A 19,310-nucleotide genomic window follows, 5' to 3' on the forward strand; every position below is an offset into this window, starting at 1 on the left:
AAACTTTAGAAATAAACCAGCTGTAATGGAAAGCAAAGTGTGTACGTCAGCTCCTTCCTCGCGCTGCATTTGGGACCTGGAGGGTACCTGGCTCTGCTCCCTCCCATGGGCTGGGAGGGGACCAGGCCACGCTGGAGTCCTTGTGCTCAGCGGCCACACAGGCTGCAGGGAGCGAGAAACACCAGGGAGCGGAGCAGGGGGGAGTGGGGACCCACCTCGGACATGAGAGGGGTCACTGAGGGGTGTAGTAGAGTGGCGGCATCAGAGAGAAGGGAGCAAATTAGGTTTGTGGGGCCAATGGGCTCTTTATACAGTAAGACTCATCCTTGGGAGAACTACTGACTGGTATAGGCCTGCGGGGGGAGGGAGACACAAGATGGCTAGGGATTTCAGACAAGGACGCTTGGGCCAATGGCTCTAAATCCAGGTTCCCAGGACCAATGCCTTCTCCAATGCTCAGCTGCTCCTTTGGCTGGAGAAAATGTTTTCAGGAGGAGTTTCAGCAGGTGCCACAGTGAAATGCTGTTGAGCGAGGCTCCACTCATGGTGTGCCGCTGCCGCCGGCGCAAAGCAGGTGCTCAGAGGGTGAGATCTGGCCATGACGAGCTGGCTGGCCAGCAAGGGGTCTGGGAAGAGCTGCCCAAGTCTATCCAGGCTCTCTGCCCCACCACAGCCGCAGAGAGCCTGCTCCAGAGTCCTGCGCTTCCCGCACAACCTCCCGCTACCGTGCATCACCCCTTGGTGAGGCTGAGGAACCTCTGGTGCCACAGCCGCACCTCCTCCTCTCCCTCCTTCTCACTCAGCACCCGGTACGTCTCGTTTCTGTGGCAGCCACGGCGAGACACCTGCCAGGAGAGCCTGAGTTTGTAGGACTGTTACCACCGCCCATCCTTCCCCCAAGGAAAGAGGACCCCCATGATGGACAGCATCTGGAGGCTGGGATGATGGGGGCATCAGAGGGAAGAGGGGAGAACCAGCTGGGAAGCGGGAGGGAGAGGATGATAGCTGAACTGCGTGTTTCCTAAGATACGGGCTAGTCCTCTGTCCTGCTCTGGTGTTTTTGGTTTTTGTTACCACCTAGGAAGCACCCAGTAGATGGGGGAGACCCTCCCCTGCAGGGATATACAGGGATACCCCGACGAGTGGGAGGCTCCCCACAGCTCTTCTGTCTTAACATTAGTGGTGGTCTCCGCTGCCATCTCTTACAGCATCTGTGCAAATCCCACCGCCTCAATTACATGCCAGCTGCACGTGGGCCACTATTTGTCACCCCCCCCAAACACCCCCAATTCTGTCCTACTGGAAGGAAAAGCAGTGGGCCAGTGAGTCCTGCAGGGACTCAGGCCTGGCTGTGGAGGGACCAGCCATGGAGGAGTAGGCTGTGTAAAGGGCAGTGCAGGCTGCTTCTCACCCTCTGGTTGTAGAGGCTCTGCTGGAGACACTGGTGGCTCTTGAACGCGCAGTAGCTGGGGTGCTGAACTCCACCTGAGTCGCAGATCTGGGGAGATGGGAATGAAGGCCAGAGAAAGAAGAGGAAAAGGAGGGATGGGAGCACCCACTGGGCACCCACCTGGCTTGGGGCATCTCCATCTTGGAAAGCAGAGTACTCTGCCTTCAGCCAGAGGGTCACACGAGGGTCCTCACAGCCATGGGTGGCTATCCGGCTGCACCAGTACTCCGCCCTCAGCCCTCTAAAAACCTCCATGCCATAGTACTCCAAGGTCTCTGGGGAGCTGGTCTGCAAAGGGGTGGGCTAAAGAGAGCCGTGCTTCTTCCTCCCCTTCCCCACCACCCAGTCCAGGCTCCTCCTCAGAGGCCAGCAGGACGTGCAGCACACTTGGTACCTTGTTGCCTGCAGCCTGGTGCTGGGCTAAGATCTGAGGGCTGATGTAGGTGGTGAAGCTGCCTGTCTCACAGCGAACACGGTTCAGCTTTTTGATGTTCTGACACTGCTCCCTCTTCAGCGAGCAGAAAGCACAGTCAGGGCACAGGTCCATGTGACGCCGCCCGAGGCTGTCACACACCTAGGGTGGATGCAGTGGGGAGGTCAGGGGGGAAAAAGGAGACTGAGGAGCTCCCATATCCCTGGCTTGGAGCTTGCCTCCCTGGTCATCCAGGTCAGCTTCTCCCAGGAGGTGGCACCTGAAAGGACAGTGCTGACGAGCTCTGGCCGCTGGAGCATTGTGGTCAGCACTGTAGGGAGCTCTGCACACAGTGGGGGTCAAAGGAGGATATCAGTGTCTTTACCGCATCTCCAAACCCAAGGACTCTTTCTTCCATCTCCTTCCAGGCCTGGGTGACCACCGACGAGAGACAGTTTCCCTCCAGCATTGCATAGCACAGGATCAGCACTGCCTCATCCTTCTTCAGGGCTAAAAGGCTGACAGAAAGGGATGGAAGAAGTCAAGTCTCATCTCTTGTCACAAGCTGAAGAGATAGACCTTTAGTTAAAAACTGAAAGGGGGGAAAACAACCCCAAAGCATAGCAAAAAAACTCTTCCCAAAGAAACCTCGGACTCTTGGCCAAATTACACAGAGGAACGGGGGTACCTGCAGAGTCTGTACGTGCCTGTGTAACACAGAGGCTACGGAGGGCTGTGTGCATTCGGGAGCAGGTGAGAGGGACTGGATGAGGAGCACAGCTTGAGGAACTTTCCCAGGGGCGCTGCAGCAGCTGCTGCCTAGTTTTGTCCATTTGAGTGCACAGCAAGGAGGTGTTTGTTAGAGGTCTGCTGCGTGTTGACCATGGGGCAGCCCCGTTTGGGTCTGGAGTATGTAACTTATTAAGCCTCTCTCCTGCTTGAGCCAATGTATTTGACAGAAAGGGAAAAAATGGTAACAATGAATTAACTGTTCATCCCAACTGACATGGGAAGCTGAAGGTAGAAAATTTAAGGACAGTGGCATAAGGACAATAAGAATATTTTGCATCTCTTAAGAACAGTAGAAATCGTAGACATGGTGCAGAACTGTTATTAGACAGGGATGGTGTCAATTATCAGCAATGATGCAGAAGAGGTAAAAATGCTCATTAAATATTTGTCTTCTGTGTCTGGAAACAAAACCATTGATAAATAAACAAACTTTGATCTGGCAGAAATTAAGAAGAAGATAAGAGCAGCAATTGCTTATGTTAAAATGCTCTTAAAATCCATGCATGGGCTAACCTGTATGGAGAAGTTTTCCTAAGAGTAGCTGAAACTTCTTGGAGACCTTCAGATTAGCATTAAAAAAACAAAAGGGAGGTGGAAAACCTGGAGGAAGGTCATGAAGATGAGATTTCCTAAGGCCTGGAAAACTTTTACCTAGAGCGAGAAGCTAAAAAAGCCTTACTTAGCTGAGCAAAGACACTAGTGGGTGGCCACTCAGACAGTCAGTACTTCTACCAAGGTGGGGATCAGCTGGAATGCTCTCTTCGTCAGCAGATGGAGGAAGAGTAATGACTTTTGGTGACTGGAATTTGGGGTGAGATCCATTCAAACCAGAAATTAGCTGGATGTTCCTGACACAAAGGGTATTTAGCATGGGAGCAGCTGATGGGGTGGTTTCTCCACAGCTTGGAGACTTCAAAAAGATATTTCAAATTTCTCTCAGGAGAAGGGTCTGTAGCTCAGCCACATGATAATGTTTTTCCTTCCGGGGTCACCAGGCATGGCTCCACGTCCTGTGCTGAGCAGGAAGGCCAGGGTGAATGATTAGAGCAGTTGCCAGGCCTGAAGGCTAAAAGAGATCAACCTCCCCGCTGTTACGCTCTTGCAGTTACATGGTGTGTGAAGAAATCAAGCTGTAAGGAATGATTGGTGTTCACAGATCCATGGACATGTGAGAGGCATACATCGTATGCACAGGAACATGCGGGTGCTTGGCATTTGCACTGGGTTTGGGTGTGCACTCACATAGGAGAACATGGGTGAGCATTAGGGCTACTAATAGGAAGAAGTTTTGTGCACCTCCTTAATAGATCCCTGGGCCCTGCCACACACCATGGATGAAGGAGCTCACAGCATGGGCTCTGCACGTGCAGCGGGTCAGAAACAAGTGATCCTGTACCCAAACAGTTCACACTAACCAGCAGCAAATGAGCGTGTCAGGATCTCTGAAGGCATCTCTCTCACTTAGATGCTACAAGAGAACCTGGAAAATGGTAGTCACAGAAAATATGAGTGCTAGATTTTTTTAAAAGACATTACAATCAAACTTGTTTTGTCACAGTGCAGCAGATGTTGCTCTAGCCTGCATCAAGGCAAGTGAAGATGTTCCTTCAACACACCGTCCTGTACTGCGCTGTGGACAGGCTGCAAATGGTATTCTGTGGATACAGACCTGTGAACAAATTACTCTGGTGCCAACCCACAGCACATCAACCACATCCACTGAAAAACCGAGGACAGCTGAAACCCCAGAAATCTACGTATTGCAAGCCTGTGCATCTCTTACTGCAATGCACCACAGTGTGACCAACCTGGCCAGAGGTTTGTGGAGGGAAGGTCCGAGTTCAGAGAGGACAAAAGAATGCAAACTGAGGACTGCAGCGACAGATACCAACTCTTTCAGGCAAAGCTGGAAAGAATTAAAATGTGCCAGTAAAAGAGAGAAACAAAGTCCACCTATCCTGCAGAGAGCACTTCCAGAACCTGTAAGATCCTTTATGTCCACTCCACCATCCCATGGCTCCACATGATCCTTTTTATTTTTGTTTTCTGTTTCCTCTGTAAACATTCAGAGCATTTAGGATACCAAGAAGAACAGGAGATTTTAAATTTAGAGCAAAAAGTCTGTGCTCATCCCACTTGAAAATCTTGTTTATGGTTGTTCAGTTCAACCCGTTCAGCATTTTTCTGTGACTGGGAGCTGGACATTGCTGAGAGAAGAACCAGTGACAGCCCCCAAGGCACACCTAGCATTTCTCTTCCATAAAGGATTGCTCCTTGTGTGGGGGTTACCTAACACTGACAATTTCTCTCTTAAACCGTTGTAGCCCAGGAGAAGAAGTGTTCGGTCCGCTTTGCTGATAAATCTGTGACAGCTGAAGGAAGTCTCTGCCACCACTCAGCTGCTTGACTGCTTAGGCACAGTTGGATCTTTGCCTTCAAGATTTGGTAAACTGGCTGGATCATCTTGATGGGACTCACAAATTTCAATTAATGACCCTGATATTATTCTCCAAACTTATCTGAAAGGATTTATCCACAAATATGTCATCATTGGCTATTGTTCCACTACTTGCTTGTTATTCCACTGGCACATTGTGATTTGATTGCTTCTTCATCACACCAGGATGATCAAGCCCGTAAAGTGAGAGGCACATTAACAGTCATTAAAAATGATATGAATAGCTCTGTTGTTTTCATCACTGAGGTAGAAAAAAGAAGAAAACTGTCCAGCTTGCTGTACTTCTTTAAAAATAGCAAATAAATAACAACCTGAGGCTTAGAAAGCAACTGCTAATAAATGGGTTTAACAGCCTTTGCTTTCTCCAACACATGTACTGGTCCAACAAGTGTAGCTCAAACAAGATGCAAATAGAGGATTATAGGCAAAAGAGGCAGTAAAAGGGAACTTTTCTAAAAAGGGTGCTTCCATAAGTAGCTCATAAGTAGCGATAAAACATCTGCTGAGTGTTGATGACCTACTTGTTCAGAACAGATGCAAAGTCAGATGTGGGTAGGAGCCCCTGCTGCACGGCAAACTTTAGATTTACAGACTGTGTTCGATACGATCAGCTCACGCAGATCAGAAAGCCTTGCATTCCTATGCACCACCTACGGACACTTTGCTGTTGGCAGATGCACACGAACTGCAGATGCACACGAACATGCAGATGCACGCAAACTGTGTCCATAACATCCGCTCACCCACCCAGGAAACCATCAGTCATGCCATCAGCCTGAGATTACCAAGAAATTCTGTTGCTGTCTCTGTCACATCCATTTCCTCCTCTATCTCTGTTCTCCATCTCTGCTGTGAGGCTTTCTGGCCTCACGGTTGCAAATTTATGAGTTGGTTTACCACCTCTGGGTGAGTGAGATACATCTACATCATCCCCAATTGACAGCTAGTTCCTGAAAGCAGCTGAGAAGCGTCAGGAGAACGGGTCCCACCCCGCATCACCAGACCCAGGCACAGGTCCTGGGCTCCTCACTCGCTTGCGGGCACCTGCAATCCACCATGCCGTGGCACTAGGTGCCCCCAGGGGCTGTCCTGGGTTCCTCTCCCAGCGATGCCCAGCGCCCTGGCACCTCTCTTTGGTGCATCCAGCCACTCTCCCACTGCTGCTGCCTTACGGCAGTGCTGGGGCTTTGTGTCCCATCACAGAGGCATTGCAGGCAGATGGTACGGACCCGGCGGAGTATAACAGTGCTGCTGCTGGTCCCCTACACTCGTTGACACGCTGCTGAGCTGTTTGCGGATGTGCAGAAGTTTCACCATGCATCAGGGAAAGTGATAGGTCTGCCTAAGGCCATTTCCTAATGCAAATCTCTCCCCAGCTTAGAACCTCTGCACAGTAATGTCCTAACGGCTGCCCTGGAAACAGCCTAACAGGTACTGGGAGCCAATGTTTCAAAGGGAATGTGAAAAAATATAATTAAGAAGAATCTGTGGGCCAAGATCAGTAATTGCTCAAAGGCAAAAGGAGAAAACTTCGGATAAAAGCCTATCTTGCTTTAGCATCTCAAGACATGGAGCGACACACATAGAGCCTACTTCAGCGGTATCTCTGAAGGGTGCTGGTTAACAACATCCACCTCTCCCTCAACGTAATGACAAGGATTTGGGCCATTAACTTTCAGCTGCTGAACCTCTCCGATATTGGCTGGCTGTGTGAGGTGGAGTGAATACCTGAGGCAAGCAGAAAAGAAGATAAGGAGCAAACAGCAGCTTTCCAGCACTTTGCAACTTCTGATTTAGGGGGGGTTGCTGCAGGAAACTAAAACCACAATGGAAAAAGCCATTCTTAACAGCTTCAGAAAGAAAAAGTGATCGTGGCCTGCATGCCAAGAAGGTAGGCAGGCTGGCTAGGTATCTGGCAGATCAAACCCAGCGGGTAACCCGACGCAGGAGCTACTGGGAGAATGGGAACGTAACACCTGCCCAAGGGCTTGGGGGGTACAGACAGTGGGAAAAACTGTATTTTGTAAATACATCTCTCCTGCTGACCTGCATGATATTGCAGCCTTTTACCTCTGCCTGCCTGGGACACTGAGAGACCCCTGCTTTGAGAGTCCCAAAAGCCTAGGAGCATGTGAACAACTTCTAGCCTGGTGGCGAGAAGACAACCTGCCTTGTCAAGACTCCCCTTTCCCAGCTAGCCACACACAGTAGCAATATGGAGACACTAAATGGGGCCCTGGCCTCACTGAATGTCGAAAAGATACCTCTACAAAATCCCCAAGTGACAGCTAGTTCCTGAAAGTGGATGAGAAATGTCAGGGGAACCGGTCCCATCCCGCACCACCAGACCCAGGGTAAAAAAAGTAATTGTGAATGGGTGATGATAATTCAAAAAGAGTGTTTTTTTTCTGGGGACAGTATTTTTAACGAAGGGTCTGGTCTTAAAATTAAACCCGCTAGGGATGAAATACGTAAGCACCACAAGGACTGTTTGGAGGGGTAAAGCAGGAGGAGGAGGGTGCAGCTGCTGGGGGGGCTCGGCTCAGCCTTGCTGGGCAAGCTGGGCTCATGTGAGCCACGAGCGTCCATGTGTGAATACCAACAGGATGAGGTCTGTATCTGGGACAGCCGTGACGCTGAAAGGGGTGGAGGAGTCATAGCGGACAAACAACGCAACAGCAGGAAGCCCTGGGAAAAAGGGCAAATGGAATTCTTGTGTGCAAACAGAAGAGCAGGGAAGGGAAGGGAGGTTGACCTGCTTCTGAGTACCCAGCTGCTGAAACCCGTCGCTGAATGGTGCACGCAGAGCTGTAGCGTGTGGATGTTTTAAAGGGACACTGAAAATTGCCGCAGAAAATGAGTTGTGTGGGCTTTATAATATAAGAAAGAGCTACAGAGCTCTTTTTAGCTTATTGCAAGACTGCATCATGGTATATAGGTAACTTTGAGGAGAGGAAATACTGGGAAATAAATAGCTCTTTAATCGTGGGGCAGAAAGCACAATAAGGACTAAAAATTGAAAATAAGTGCAGTAAGAGACTTTTTTTGCCCCCGTAATGATTCACTGCTAGCAGAAAGACCACAAAAGCGTGCTGCAAATTCTTCGCCTTGTTATATTACTACCTTTGCCCTGTCTCTCTCTAAAGGTCACAGCTAGCTTCATCAGGTATTATGAAAGGTGGTAGAGCTACCAGAGCAGCTGCCACAAGCAGGGGTGAGCGAGAAGCGATGGATGTCCTGCTGGACATAAGACCCTAGGGAAGACACGCAGCCCTGGGTTTGGTGCTGTCCTGGTTTCAGCTGGGACAGAGTTAATTTTCTTCCTAGTAGCTGGTATAGTGCTGTGTTTTGGATTTAGTAGGAAAATAATGTTGATAACACACTGATGTTTTTAGTTGTTGCTAAGTAGTGTTTATACTAAGCCAAGGATTTTGCAGCTTCTCATTCCCAGCCAGCAAGAAGGCTGGAGTGGCACAAGAAGCTGGGAGGGGACACAGCCAGCACAGCTGACCCAAACTGGCCAAAAGGATATTCCATACCATATGACGTCATGCCTAGTATATAAACTGGGGGGAGTTGGCCGGGAGGGGCAGATCGCTGCTCAGGAACTAACTGGGCATTGGTTGGTGAGTGGTGAGCAATTGCATTGTGCATCACTTGTTTTGTATATTCTAATTCTTTTAGTATTATTATTGTCATTCTATTATTATTATTTTTATTATCATTATCATTATTTTTCTTCCTTTCTGTCCTATTACTGTCTTTATCTCAACCCACAAGGGGTTTTTTGGTTTTGGTTTTGGGGTTTTTTTTCAGTTCTCTCCCCGATCCCACTGGGTGGGGGGAGTGAGTGAGCAGCTGCGTGGTGCTTCGTTGCCGGCTGGGGTTAAGCCACGAACCTTGCGCACCTTGTGTTAAATCAGACTCTGAATAGCACCTGTGCACACCGACCAGTCCCACCCAGCACTGCTCCTCTTGCTGGAATGGAAATGCCTCAAAGCATTTTGCCCCTTTTTTAGGTCATGCTTTGAAGTCCCTTTGAGAGGAGGCAGGATGTAGCGAGCAGCAAAGCCGACAGGCATGGTCTATCTCGCCTTTTTATCCTCACTTGAGTTTAAGCTTTGCTTAGCATGATTGATGGAGCTCAGCTGCCAGGTTACAGACACACAGTCAGCATTAGTGTCTTTGAGAAACTCTGCAGCAGAATAGCGAGTGTCATCTGCAATCACAGCAGTCCCTCAATAATCCCAATATAACTAAATCAGAGCGAGGCTCAATTTCAGAGGCAGGGAAAACGAATATATCGTCAATGAAACAGAATTTTGCCTTAGAGTACATACACCAGGAAAAATTTGCTGGGCAGTAAAAGCCTCCTACAATATTAGGAAGGAGGATGACATAAGTTACAGCCTTGCAAGAGAACAGTTATAGCTTTAACAACACGATGCAATTCATTTTCACATGCAGAAGTGGGATCTCTGGCTCAACTGTAGTAGTATGCAGTGTTTTTAATAGAAACCACAGGTATGCAATCATGCACAAAACCTGCGTGCTTACACGAACATCACTAGCCAGCAACAGAGTGAAACCAAAATGACTTCTCCATGAAAACCACATCTAGACAGCGGTTTTTTTGCTCTTGGCAAGCAAAATAATCTTTGCATCTCAGTCAAAGCAAGTGGTCCTCAGCCACAAAGTACTAAAGGATCAAAAAGTAAATGTGAGTGAAAACATATGATCCTTTTGCAGGTCTTTTCTGTTTGGGCTCACCAGCCCCAGCTGCCTGAGGACAGAAGGGAATGGATCCTGGCAGATCAGCTGAGAAGAGCTCAAGATGCTCAACAAGCTCCTAAAGCATCCCTAGGCCAGAGGAACTAAGGATTGCAGCAAGCTGGACTGTCGCAGGGCCCTGTGCTGAACTGGCACGCAGCTGCTTTCAAAGCCAGGATGGGGAACCAGAAACCCCCTACAAAGAGCAATGCACAGATCCAGAGCGCAGAGGTGCACATGCTTGAGAAGTAGAGGTCCTGCACAGCCAGGAGCAAGGCTCTGTGCTCCCGGCTCTGTTTCCTAGCACAGGGCTGCTTTTCCTCTACCTGGGTGGTCAGACTGTTTTAAGAAACATCTGCTTCACGTTGCACACAGAGAGGCGAGGAGCACAGCAAGACACATGTTTACTTCAGCGTCCCAAGGACCCGTGTTTGCAAGGAAGCTATTTCTGCAGGTCATCCAGACTCCCACGAGACGTGAGTTGGGAGGAGGATGAGTGCAGAGGTGATTGCACGCTGCAGATGGCCACAGTGTGGGGATACATATGCATGGGATAAAGCCTTGCCTGCAGCTAAGGCCCAGCCTAAATGCACTTTGCGCAGGACGCAAGGACAGTAACATTGTCAGGCACTAGCAGTGCTGGGTCACCCTCTCCCTGCTCATTTTGTGCTGGAGCCGGGGGTGTCTGAGGGGCTCCCCGAGCACATTCCTGCTCTGTATGGGACGGCTTGCTCCAGAATGCCTGCCTGCGCTCACCAGCTGCTCAGGGCAGGGGCATGAATGCCGGGGGGCTACCAGCCGGCGCACATGAGGACAGCCCTGCACGGGTGGTGTGTGGTACCTCGCTGGGTGGGGAGACAGGTCTTCCCCTCACCTGCCACGAGGGGCTGTTTCCTGCACCCCCTCCTCGGCGCTGCCTGACGTGGTCCCTGGGTCTGACTTGGTGCCGGAGTCCGGAGAAGAGCCCTCGGTGCCCAGAGACGTCTCCAAGGAGAGGGCCAAGTGGATCAGCTGCCAGACGCTGTTCTGCAGGCGTTGCTCCCAGGCTTGCTCTGCCCGGGCAGGGGATCCCAGCGTGGGAGGTGAGGGGGCAGGGGCAGCCGGGACTGGCAGGGTCGGTAGAAGCACAGGCAGCCCCTTGTACTGCAGGGGTCTCGGCACCCCCGGCATGGCCGGGGGAGCTTCCTTGGCAGCGGTTTCTGACTCGACAGTGCGTAGGAGTACTTCAGGAGAGCATCCACGTTGGCACGCAGCAGGGCATCAGTGGGCAAGAGAGAAGCCTGCCCCGGAGCTGGGGAGAGAGTGGGACGGGGTTGCTGAGGACACCTTTCTGAGGCCAGCCAGAAAGCTGCTGGAGGGGAAGAGTAGCTACGGGAGATCAGCAGGCGAGCAGGAGCGCCCAGCGCAGCTCGGTGCAGCCGTACCTTCTTCCGTAGGGGAGCTTTTGCCCCTTGCCCAGGAGCCCACAGCATGGGGTCGCTCCGTCGGGAGGAGAAGCTTTTTTGGAGAGGACAAACTCGGACATGGGATTCGCTGTGTGGAGGAGAGAGGGAGAAACATGAGTCCCACTGTGTTATCTTCCCTTCCTCCTCACCCCTTCCATCTCCCAAGAGATACTTCCCCCCGCCCCGTCCCGAATCCTGCTCCCCACCTTGATGTAGAACTGGCGTTTGAAGCAGCGGTACTGGGTGAACTGGCAGAAGGTCTGAAACCACGGCACCTCCAGGAAGTCAGAGCAGACCGGCCCTGGAGAGGGGTGAGAGAGAGATGTGGGATGGGGGCAGGCCGCAGGTTTTGGCATCTGCCCCCTTGGCCTGGGCGCAACAAGATATGGGGACCTCTCAGAAGGCTGTTTTCAGAGCCGCTTGTGGCTGAAGGGAAAGTCAAAGCTGTCTGCCCCCAAGTGGAGATCACAGCCTTGTGCTGTTGTAGATCCCTACCCCAGGTACCACATGCACTTTCCCTCCAAACCACCCAGGGTTTCACTTCATCCTTCTGCCCTTTTTCACACAGCTATCTTCCCTTTTACAGAGACCCAAACCTCCTGTTTCCAGGATCTGATAAGGACTCTGTTATTAGTCCTCGAAGGGTTTTTTTAAAAAAAAAAAAAAAAAAGGCAAGTAGTGATGTGGTGGGTTAAAAAGATGACCAGACTGGGCCTGGAAACACCAGAGGAGACAACTTCTTCAGGGCAAAATTGTTTGACATTGATTCCAGCCGTGCAGAGGACGGAGGAAAGTCCATAGGGCCGAGATGCTGCTGGCAAAGCCTGTGCCTGTACACATGTGCACCATAGTCTTGACCAGCACTGCCGACACTGCTGGCTCAAAACCTGCAGCTCTTCCTGCAGTGATCGCAGGATAGCTGAGGTCTTGCAGGAGAGCCAAAAAACCTGGGAGATTTGGGGAGGGGGGTAATCTTGGGCTCCCTCTGTTCTGTGAGTGCATGGCCCAGCTGGCAGAGTCAGCCCTCTGTGCACACCGAAGCGGTCAAGCGCTGGCTGAGACGGAGGAGGTTAGCGGTGGAATTGCACTGCTCTCCTGTTAGTTGCTTGTACACCATCTTTTACACTGTACACACTTCTTCTCTTGTGCTGAGCATACAGATTCAGCGGAAAAAGTAGAATTTCAGGTATCCACCAGGATCCCAGTCCAGAAGAATGCCCAACTTGTAGGGAACATGCCAGACCCCCACCCTGTCTTTTGGTGATGCCCTATGAAATCCCTCCAGGATGTGGGGGACATGGACTCGGCCAGTGCAATGCCCATGCACATGGACTGGGAGCTGCAGAGTTACACTCCATCACACAGCCCCTGCTTGCAAAGGAGCATTGCTGCCTTTGGGCAGGGGAGGAAGGCCAACCATTTGCTAACCCCAGTATTAGCCTGGCTCTCCCGGGCCAGGACTGCATCCCCAGCAGCACATACCGGGCCAGGCTTGGAGTATTACAGCTTGCTGTGTCCTGTCACAAACCATTCCTATGATGATACAGAAACTTTCCATTTTGGGGTGGGGGAAGAAGAAAAGAACATTTTCATTCCAGCATCCGGGAAGTGAAGGAAAACTTGACACAGATAAAGTTTCCCGTGGGCTTTTTGCTGGTCTTTTGATTTTCACCATGGCTCTGCTCTCCCACAGCCTGTTGAACGCTGATGGCGTGGCCTGAAGAGCAGCTTGCCTCCTTTAGCACTGATCCCTGACTCCTCTTTTCTCTCAGCTCATCTACCCTGTGGAAATACTTGTCTTTCTTTGAATCCTCTGACCTTCCTGCCAAGCGGAGCCCTTCCCAGCACCAGCTGCTTAGTTTAATCAATATGATCTTTTGCCTCTTTCCTCTGCTCCTCCTGCCCATGTGTTTGTTGCAAACAGCTACAGCTTCTGCGCGGTGGCAGGAAGCCACCCCCTTGGGCTTTGTGGCCAACTCCACCCACAGGAGCTCCCAACATGGGGGTGGGCAATTAATTAACAATTGCATCGTCACTAAAAGATGGAGCCAGCCAAGATATTTACATACACTCACCAGGAAACATCCTCCTGACTCTCATCTTCCACGACAAAGAGCATTGAAAGGTTATGTGTAGGCTTCCCATGTTTAAAACACAAGGTAACTGCTTTCCTCAGCACCACACCTGAAGAGGCACAATTAATGCTCAAGAATATTTGGATGTAGACAGCACTGCCATTTATCTGTGAGGACAGTAGAGACAAAACATGTGAGGGCACATGCTCTGCCGCATCCACTCAGCCTTTCAGCCTGGCCACTACATGTGCCAAAATAGCCCCAAAACCGGAAAAAAGGGAACACAGAGGGGAATAAAGTCTGCCGAATGCATCTGTTGGGCTAAGAGATGGAGGAAAAGAAGGCAAAGATGGCATCCTGTAAAATTGTCCCATCTCCTGGCATTCCAGATGCTCCTGCTCTTGGCAGCTGAGCCTCCGAAGGCAGCAGCAGTGGGAGAGTGGCTGGATATGCCAAAGAGCAGTGCCAGGGCGCTGGGCATCGCCAGGAGAAGAACCAGGGACAGAACCTGGGACAGAGGAACTTGGGTGCACCTAGCACCATGGCATGTTGGATTGCAGGTGCCCGCAAGCGAGCGAGGAGCCCAGGACCCATGCCTGGGTCTGGTGATGCGGGGTGGGACCTGTTCCCCTGACACAGCTGCAGAAACAAGCAAGAAATAGTTGCCCTCAAGCTGCAGTCCAAATAAGCACAGTCGGCTGATCATTCTGTTCATTGACGTTCATAGCTAAATATAAAGACATATTTTTTATGAGAAAATTGTTCCTATTTTTTTTCCTCTGAAGAAAAATACAACAGAAGTAGTCCCAAGTTTTTCAGCTGCACAGATATAATTATGCCACTTAAATTCTCTGATGCAGGGGTGCAGGGAAAGTATGACTGCAGAGATTTAAAGGGTGCTGTTGCTATGGTGCTTTCTGAACTGGGATGTTTCTTGGCTCCTGAAATGTTAAACACTTAAAAAAGCAGCTTATCAGCTCAAGATTTCTTAAAGGCCCATGAGAGCCCATGAGCCAAGCTCCTGCGTTAAACCCCAGATCAAGATGGAAGGAGCTGGTCAGGTTGTAAGATGGACTGCTGGGAAGAGATGATGAGCTTCAGTGAGCTTCAGAAAACTGTGGCCAGTTTTTGTCCCCTGCCACCCCACCAACAGAGATGTGGAGAAACTGAAGAGCTCAGTGAAGGGCCAGCGAAGTGGCCATGGCTTTCAGCCCGTGACCCGTGACGAGAGACTGGGGCAGCTGTGCTTGTTCAGCTGGGTGAAGAGGAGATGGGGAGGTGAGTTAACGGCAGCCCACAAGAACCTGAAGGAAAGCTACAAGATGACAAAGTCAAACTCTTCTTGGTGGTACCAGACAACACAAGAGGGAAAAAACTGCAAATTCCTGCTTGGGAGGTTAGGACTGGCCATTAGGAAAAGCTTTTTTCTCCAGGAAAGCAGTGCAGCACTGGAAGGGGTGCCCAGAGAGGCCACAAAACCAAACTCCCTTGCACAAAGTCACGGTGCTCTAGTGCTGGGACTGTCCTGCTCCAAGCCGAACTTCAGCCTGGAGACCCCAAAATGACCCATCCCACCACCATTCCCGCAATCCTGTGGCATTTTGGGGCAGAGAAACAGCCGGCACTGCTCCAGCTGGAGCGATGCCCACCTCTGCCCCTGGAGGTGGGGGTGATGCCCCTACCTTCGGGGACACGGCCGTGGTTCTCCTCCTGGTCCAGCTGCAGGATGGCGGGGCTGAGGCAGCCGTGTGCCTGGCGCAGCTGGCAGGACACGTCCGCCTTCCAGGGGGGCCGCAGGCTGGCAAAGAAGAGCCGATACTCGCTGTCTGACAGGGGGCTGCCCGGAGCGGGAGGCACCGGTGGAGCGACAGAGGACATCAGCAAGGTCAGCAGCCCTGGGGGAGAAGGCAGGCTGCTCTTAATCCTCCTTAACAGGGGCAAGCGGTGGGTGGAAACGAAAGAGCGGCTGGTGGGGCAGCCTGCTCCCATCTGCTGGTGCTGAGCAGGGGACAGGGACAAGATGGCCTGAGGTATCCCTCCATCACCCCTGCTTGCAGGGCCCCAGGGGAACCAGGAGCTCCAGGGCAAAAGGGGCAAAAAGAATGAAAAAGAAGGAAAAAGGGGGGGCAGGGAAGAGAAAACAAGAAAAAAGAGAAAAAAAGAAAAAAGGGAAAAAGAGGAAAAAGAAAAAAGGAAAAGAAGAAGAAAATTAAAAAGAATAAAGAAAAAGAAAAAGAGAAAAAGGAAAAAAAGGATAAAGAAGAAAAAAGAAGAAAAATTTAAAAAAGGAAAAAGAAAAAGAAGAAAAAAATTAAAAAGTTGGGATTTTTTTGTGGGTTGAGTGGCACTTGTTGTGGCTTGGTTTGGTTTGGGGGAGGGATTGTTTTGTTTTTTGGTTGTTTGTTTTGGTTTTTTTTCCTCCACAAAACCCCAGCCTTACCTGCCTCGTAGGCCCCGCTGCCCATCCCTGCAAGCCGCCCCCTCCGCCACACCGGGGGCTGTGCCCCTCCACGGGGACACCCCTCCACCCCCTCCATCCCCTCCTTTCCCTCCTTTGCCTTCAGCTGGACCCCCTCCTCTCCTGCCTCCCCCATGCTCAGCAACCTCTGAGGTGGCCCTGGGAGGGTGGGTAGGGGCCAGGGACAGGTGTCACTCACCCATCAGGCAGGGCAATCTCGCCATGCCTGCCTGAGGCCCCAGCACGGTAGCCCTGGCAGTGGTGGAATGAGAAGGGGATGGCATCACAGTTGGGGTGCCGGGGACACGTGCCCCTCTGGGCACCAGCTGATGGCTGCCAAGGGGACCAGTGGAGGGGAGCCGAGGCACAGGCTCGTGCCTGTGGGGGTGTGAGGGGAGATGGGCACCCCACAAGGAAGGAATAAGCCGGGGCGACGGGGACAAGGCAAGCAGGAGGAGCGGGAGGCAACCTGGGATCTTCCCCCTCTGCTTGGGGTCACGGTGGTGGCTGGCAACAACCTGCAACAGCATTTGAGGCCTGGCCAGGCTGCCCCGGGGCTGAGGGTACCCCAAAAGTGGTACATTTGGGGTATCTTGAACCCCAAAGCGTTTGGTGCTCTTCTGCAGGAGAAAGGGGACAAAATCTGTTCCACCTGTAGGGGACTGAGACGCACCCCGTGCCTCCCCGGGGAGCATCCCAGCACCAGCTTGCTTCAGGGCATGGTGGGAAGCTGGCTTGATCTCTCCTGGGCAGCCATGCCATTTTCTGAACCCCCAGTGAGTCACAGGAGCACCAGCTGGTCTTCCTCTGTCTCCGGTGCACGTGCCCTGAGTGCTGCCCTCTGCACAGTAAAGCCTTCCCAGGCAAAAGCGGGAATGGTGCCGGCAAAAGAGGCTTTGGGACCACCAGCACGGAGGTGCCCAGAGCCCCACAGGGCTGATTTTGAGGGAGACCCACACCCACATGCCCGTGCTCGGTTACTACAAAGACCGAAGTGCAGGGCACAGATGCGGCGACCCACATGTGCACCCCATGGATCGCAGCTGACACAGCACTTCGCACAGCTGGGCACTTTCTGATGTGAGAGAGAAAGACACGACCATAACCATCATGGGCAAGCAGCTGTCAGGGTGGTTGGAAAGAAAATGCTTGGCACAGCAGCTCCAAGAACTGCAGCCATAAGCAAAATGCAGGGTGGCATAGCGGCTTTGTGTGCCCGCCACATCACCCCACGGCCTCAGCTCGGCTGTGAAACGGTACCCTTGCAGAACCGAAGAGGAGCTGCAGGCAAAGCAGACAAAGTTTTCAACAGCGTAGCAGGATGCTGCTGAAGAAGTCACTTCTGTCGCAAATCCCGGGAGATTCGAGCAGCTCTGCTGTATGCAACGGCTGCAGAGAGTGCTGCGGATGCGCCGGCTGCAATTGCAAGGCTGACACATTGCCTGCTGGTACCCTGCGTGGCCATACAGGCTATCAGGGTGAAAGCTCAAATCACTCCAGCCATGCAGACCATTAAAAAGGTGTCTGGTGACAGCACGTAGCTCTGTGGGTCCTTGCAGGTGACAAGCTGTAGTTTGCTCTAAGATGTCTTGTTGGAAGGTAACATTTCTGAGAAGCTTGTAGCCTGACGATTTAACAACAGCATTGAATTTTAGGATGTTTTTGCAGCTTCTTAGAAAGACAGTGAGGAGGAAACATTTTCCGGCCAGCTCTTGCCACTCACAATAAAACAGGCTGCTGGGGCTTGTAAATTTTAGCCAATTCCTAGTCTTCCATTGCTTAGCTTGGGATGCATTGCTTATTACCTGATTTTAGACAATTCCAGGGCCTTCAGCTCCCCAGTGACAACAGAGCCCAGGCTGATTTCTGTTGTCCTGACTTGAGCAGCTTCCCAGGGGAACTCAATGCTGACCTCAGTGGCTGATGGAAATGCATGACCTAGGAAAGCACACCGATGCGGCATGTCACACAGTATTATTAATGTCTGGCAGGTGCTGGCTACACAGCCTGCATCTACATGTGCCAGCAAGAGATTTATGGTGTATGAAAACAGGAAACAAGAATGAACGGACCAGAGTCCCCGGACATACACTGAGAACTCAAATACAAGGCAGAAGATGAAGGAGCTGTCAAAGAAGTCATCCTTGGTTGATGCTCTAGTAGCAATGCCTGTGGGGAGCTACTGTATATTTGGAAAGAAGGCAGTTAGTGATGTGAGGACAGGTTGGCTGCTTAGCACCTCTCATGCACTGTGGCATACCCTGGATTTGGTTCAGGTTGTCAAAATCCTTCAGGGAACTCTTATGGTCCACAAGTGTGTTGAGAAGCCAGCTAGTCTGTGGCGTGCACCCAGGAGGGTTGGGAGACTGTGAGTGCAGGAGACACTGCTGTGCTGTTCGGCTAGATTTGTGCCAGCTGGCTATGGGGCACTTGTACTGAAAGTTTCCGCAAAAAAGAAGTCATCTTTGGGGGAGGGATAAGGACAGGAGGAGCAGTAGTTTGGACAGGAGGCATCAATGCGGCGAGCTGGGGGGGAGTCTACTCCCTACTGCCGCATCAAGCAATTACAGTGGTCAGTAATGCGCAGCACAGGGGTGATGTTAATTCCAGTATTTTCTGATTTCTGAGGGTTAACTTGGCACCTTTAAGGTGTACTCCTGATGACGCATTACAAGCTGTATAATTTTTGCACTGAAGCAGATTTTCAGCCTTGTTTTCAGAGCCACCACAAAATGGTGTTTCTCAGACGGTGTTCCTGAGCTCGGCGGGCTGATGTACGCAGCTGTAACCCCCAGGCCTACAGCGTGCCTGACACCAGCAGTGGGGACGTGTAACAGCAGGATAACAACTTGCTGCTGTTACAGGGAAAGGAGCTGCATTTTCCATGTTGCTATCCGATTGCCATGTCGATTCTGAGCTTCGGAAGAGCCTGTCTGGTTTGTGACGGACCACCCTTCAGCAGACAAGCTCCTCTTCCAAGTTAGTCTTGTTGTTGTCTTCATTACCTCAGTTATTTCTCAGTATTTTCCACTCTGCGTGTTCCACCACAAACACGATCAGCAAACAGCGATGTCTGAAAACCTCTTGAAAACCCCAGGACCGTGGCTCACAGACCCTTCCTCCTCAGCTACAAGGGTTATATTGTCCCTTCCTTCATCAGGCTGATAGAAAACATCACAGGATCAAGGTGAGCACCCAAAAATATCACTATCCTGGACCTGACGCACTGATCCAATCCTCCAACCCTTTGTTTCCCCTCTGCCTTGTGCAGGTGCATGGTGTATGGTGCACAGCCCCTCCGCCCAGGACAGCTACGGGCTGTGACTAGAGACAGCAAATACAGCTAGAAGAGGCTGACCTTGCTGTAGCAGCACGGTGCCAAGCCGGGCCTTGGCTCTAGTGAGCGATGGACCAACGGGGAAAGGGTGACTGCAGAGCCAGGTCACGGAG

At 51.4% G+C, this 19,310-nt stretch overlaps 1 protein-coding gene across 1 annotated transcript; it reads right to left on the reverse strand.

Moving 5' to 3' along the window:
- Positions 1-731: 731 nt before the first annotated feature.
- On the reverse strand, positions 732-16,084 carry ACRBP (acrosin binding protein). Its single transcript, XM_050894111.1, is given in 11 exon segments — positions 732-845; positions 1,412-1,498; positions 1,571-1,738; positions 1,845-2,024; positions 2,248-2,380; positions 10,757-11,063; positions 11,066-11,162; positions 11,302-11,415; positions 11,534-11,628; positions 15,085-15,297; positions 16,060-16,084. Coding segments are annotated over 11 exon segments (1,533 nt in total).
- Positions 16,085-19,310: the final 3,226 nt, after the last annotated feature.

Source organism: Gymnogyps californianus, chromosome 1, assembly GCF_018139145.2.
Source record: "Gymnogyps californianus isolate 813 chromosome 1, ASM1813914v2, whole genome shotgun sequence".
NCBI classification, from domain to species: Eukaryota; Metazoa; Chordata; class Aves; order Accipitriformes; family Cathartidae; genus Gymnogyps; species Gymnogyps californianus.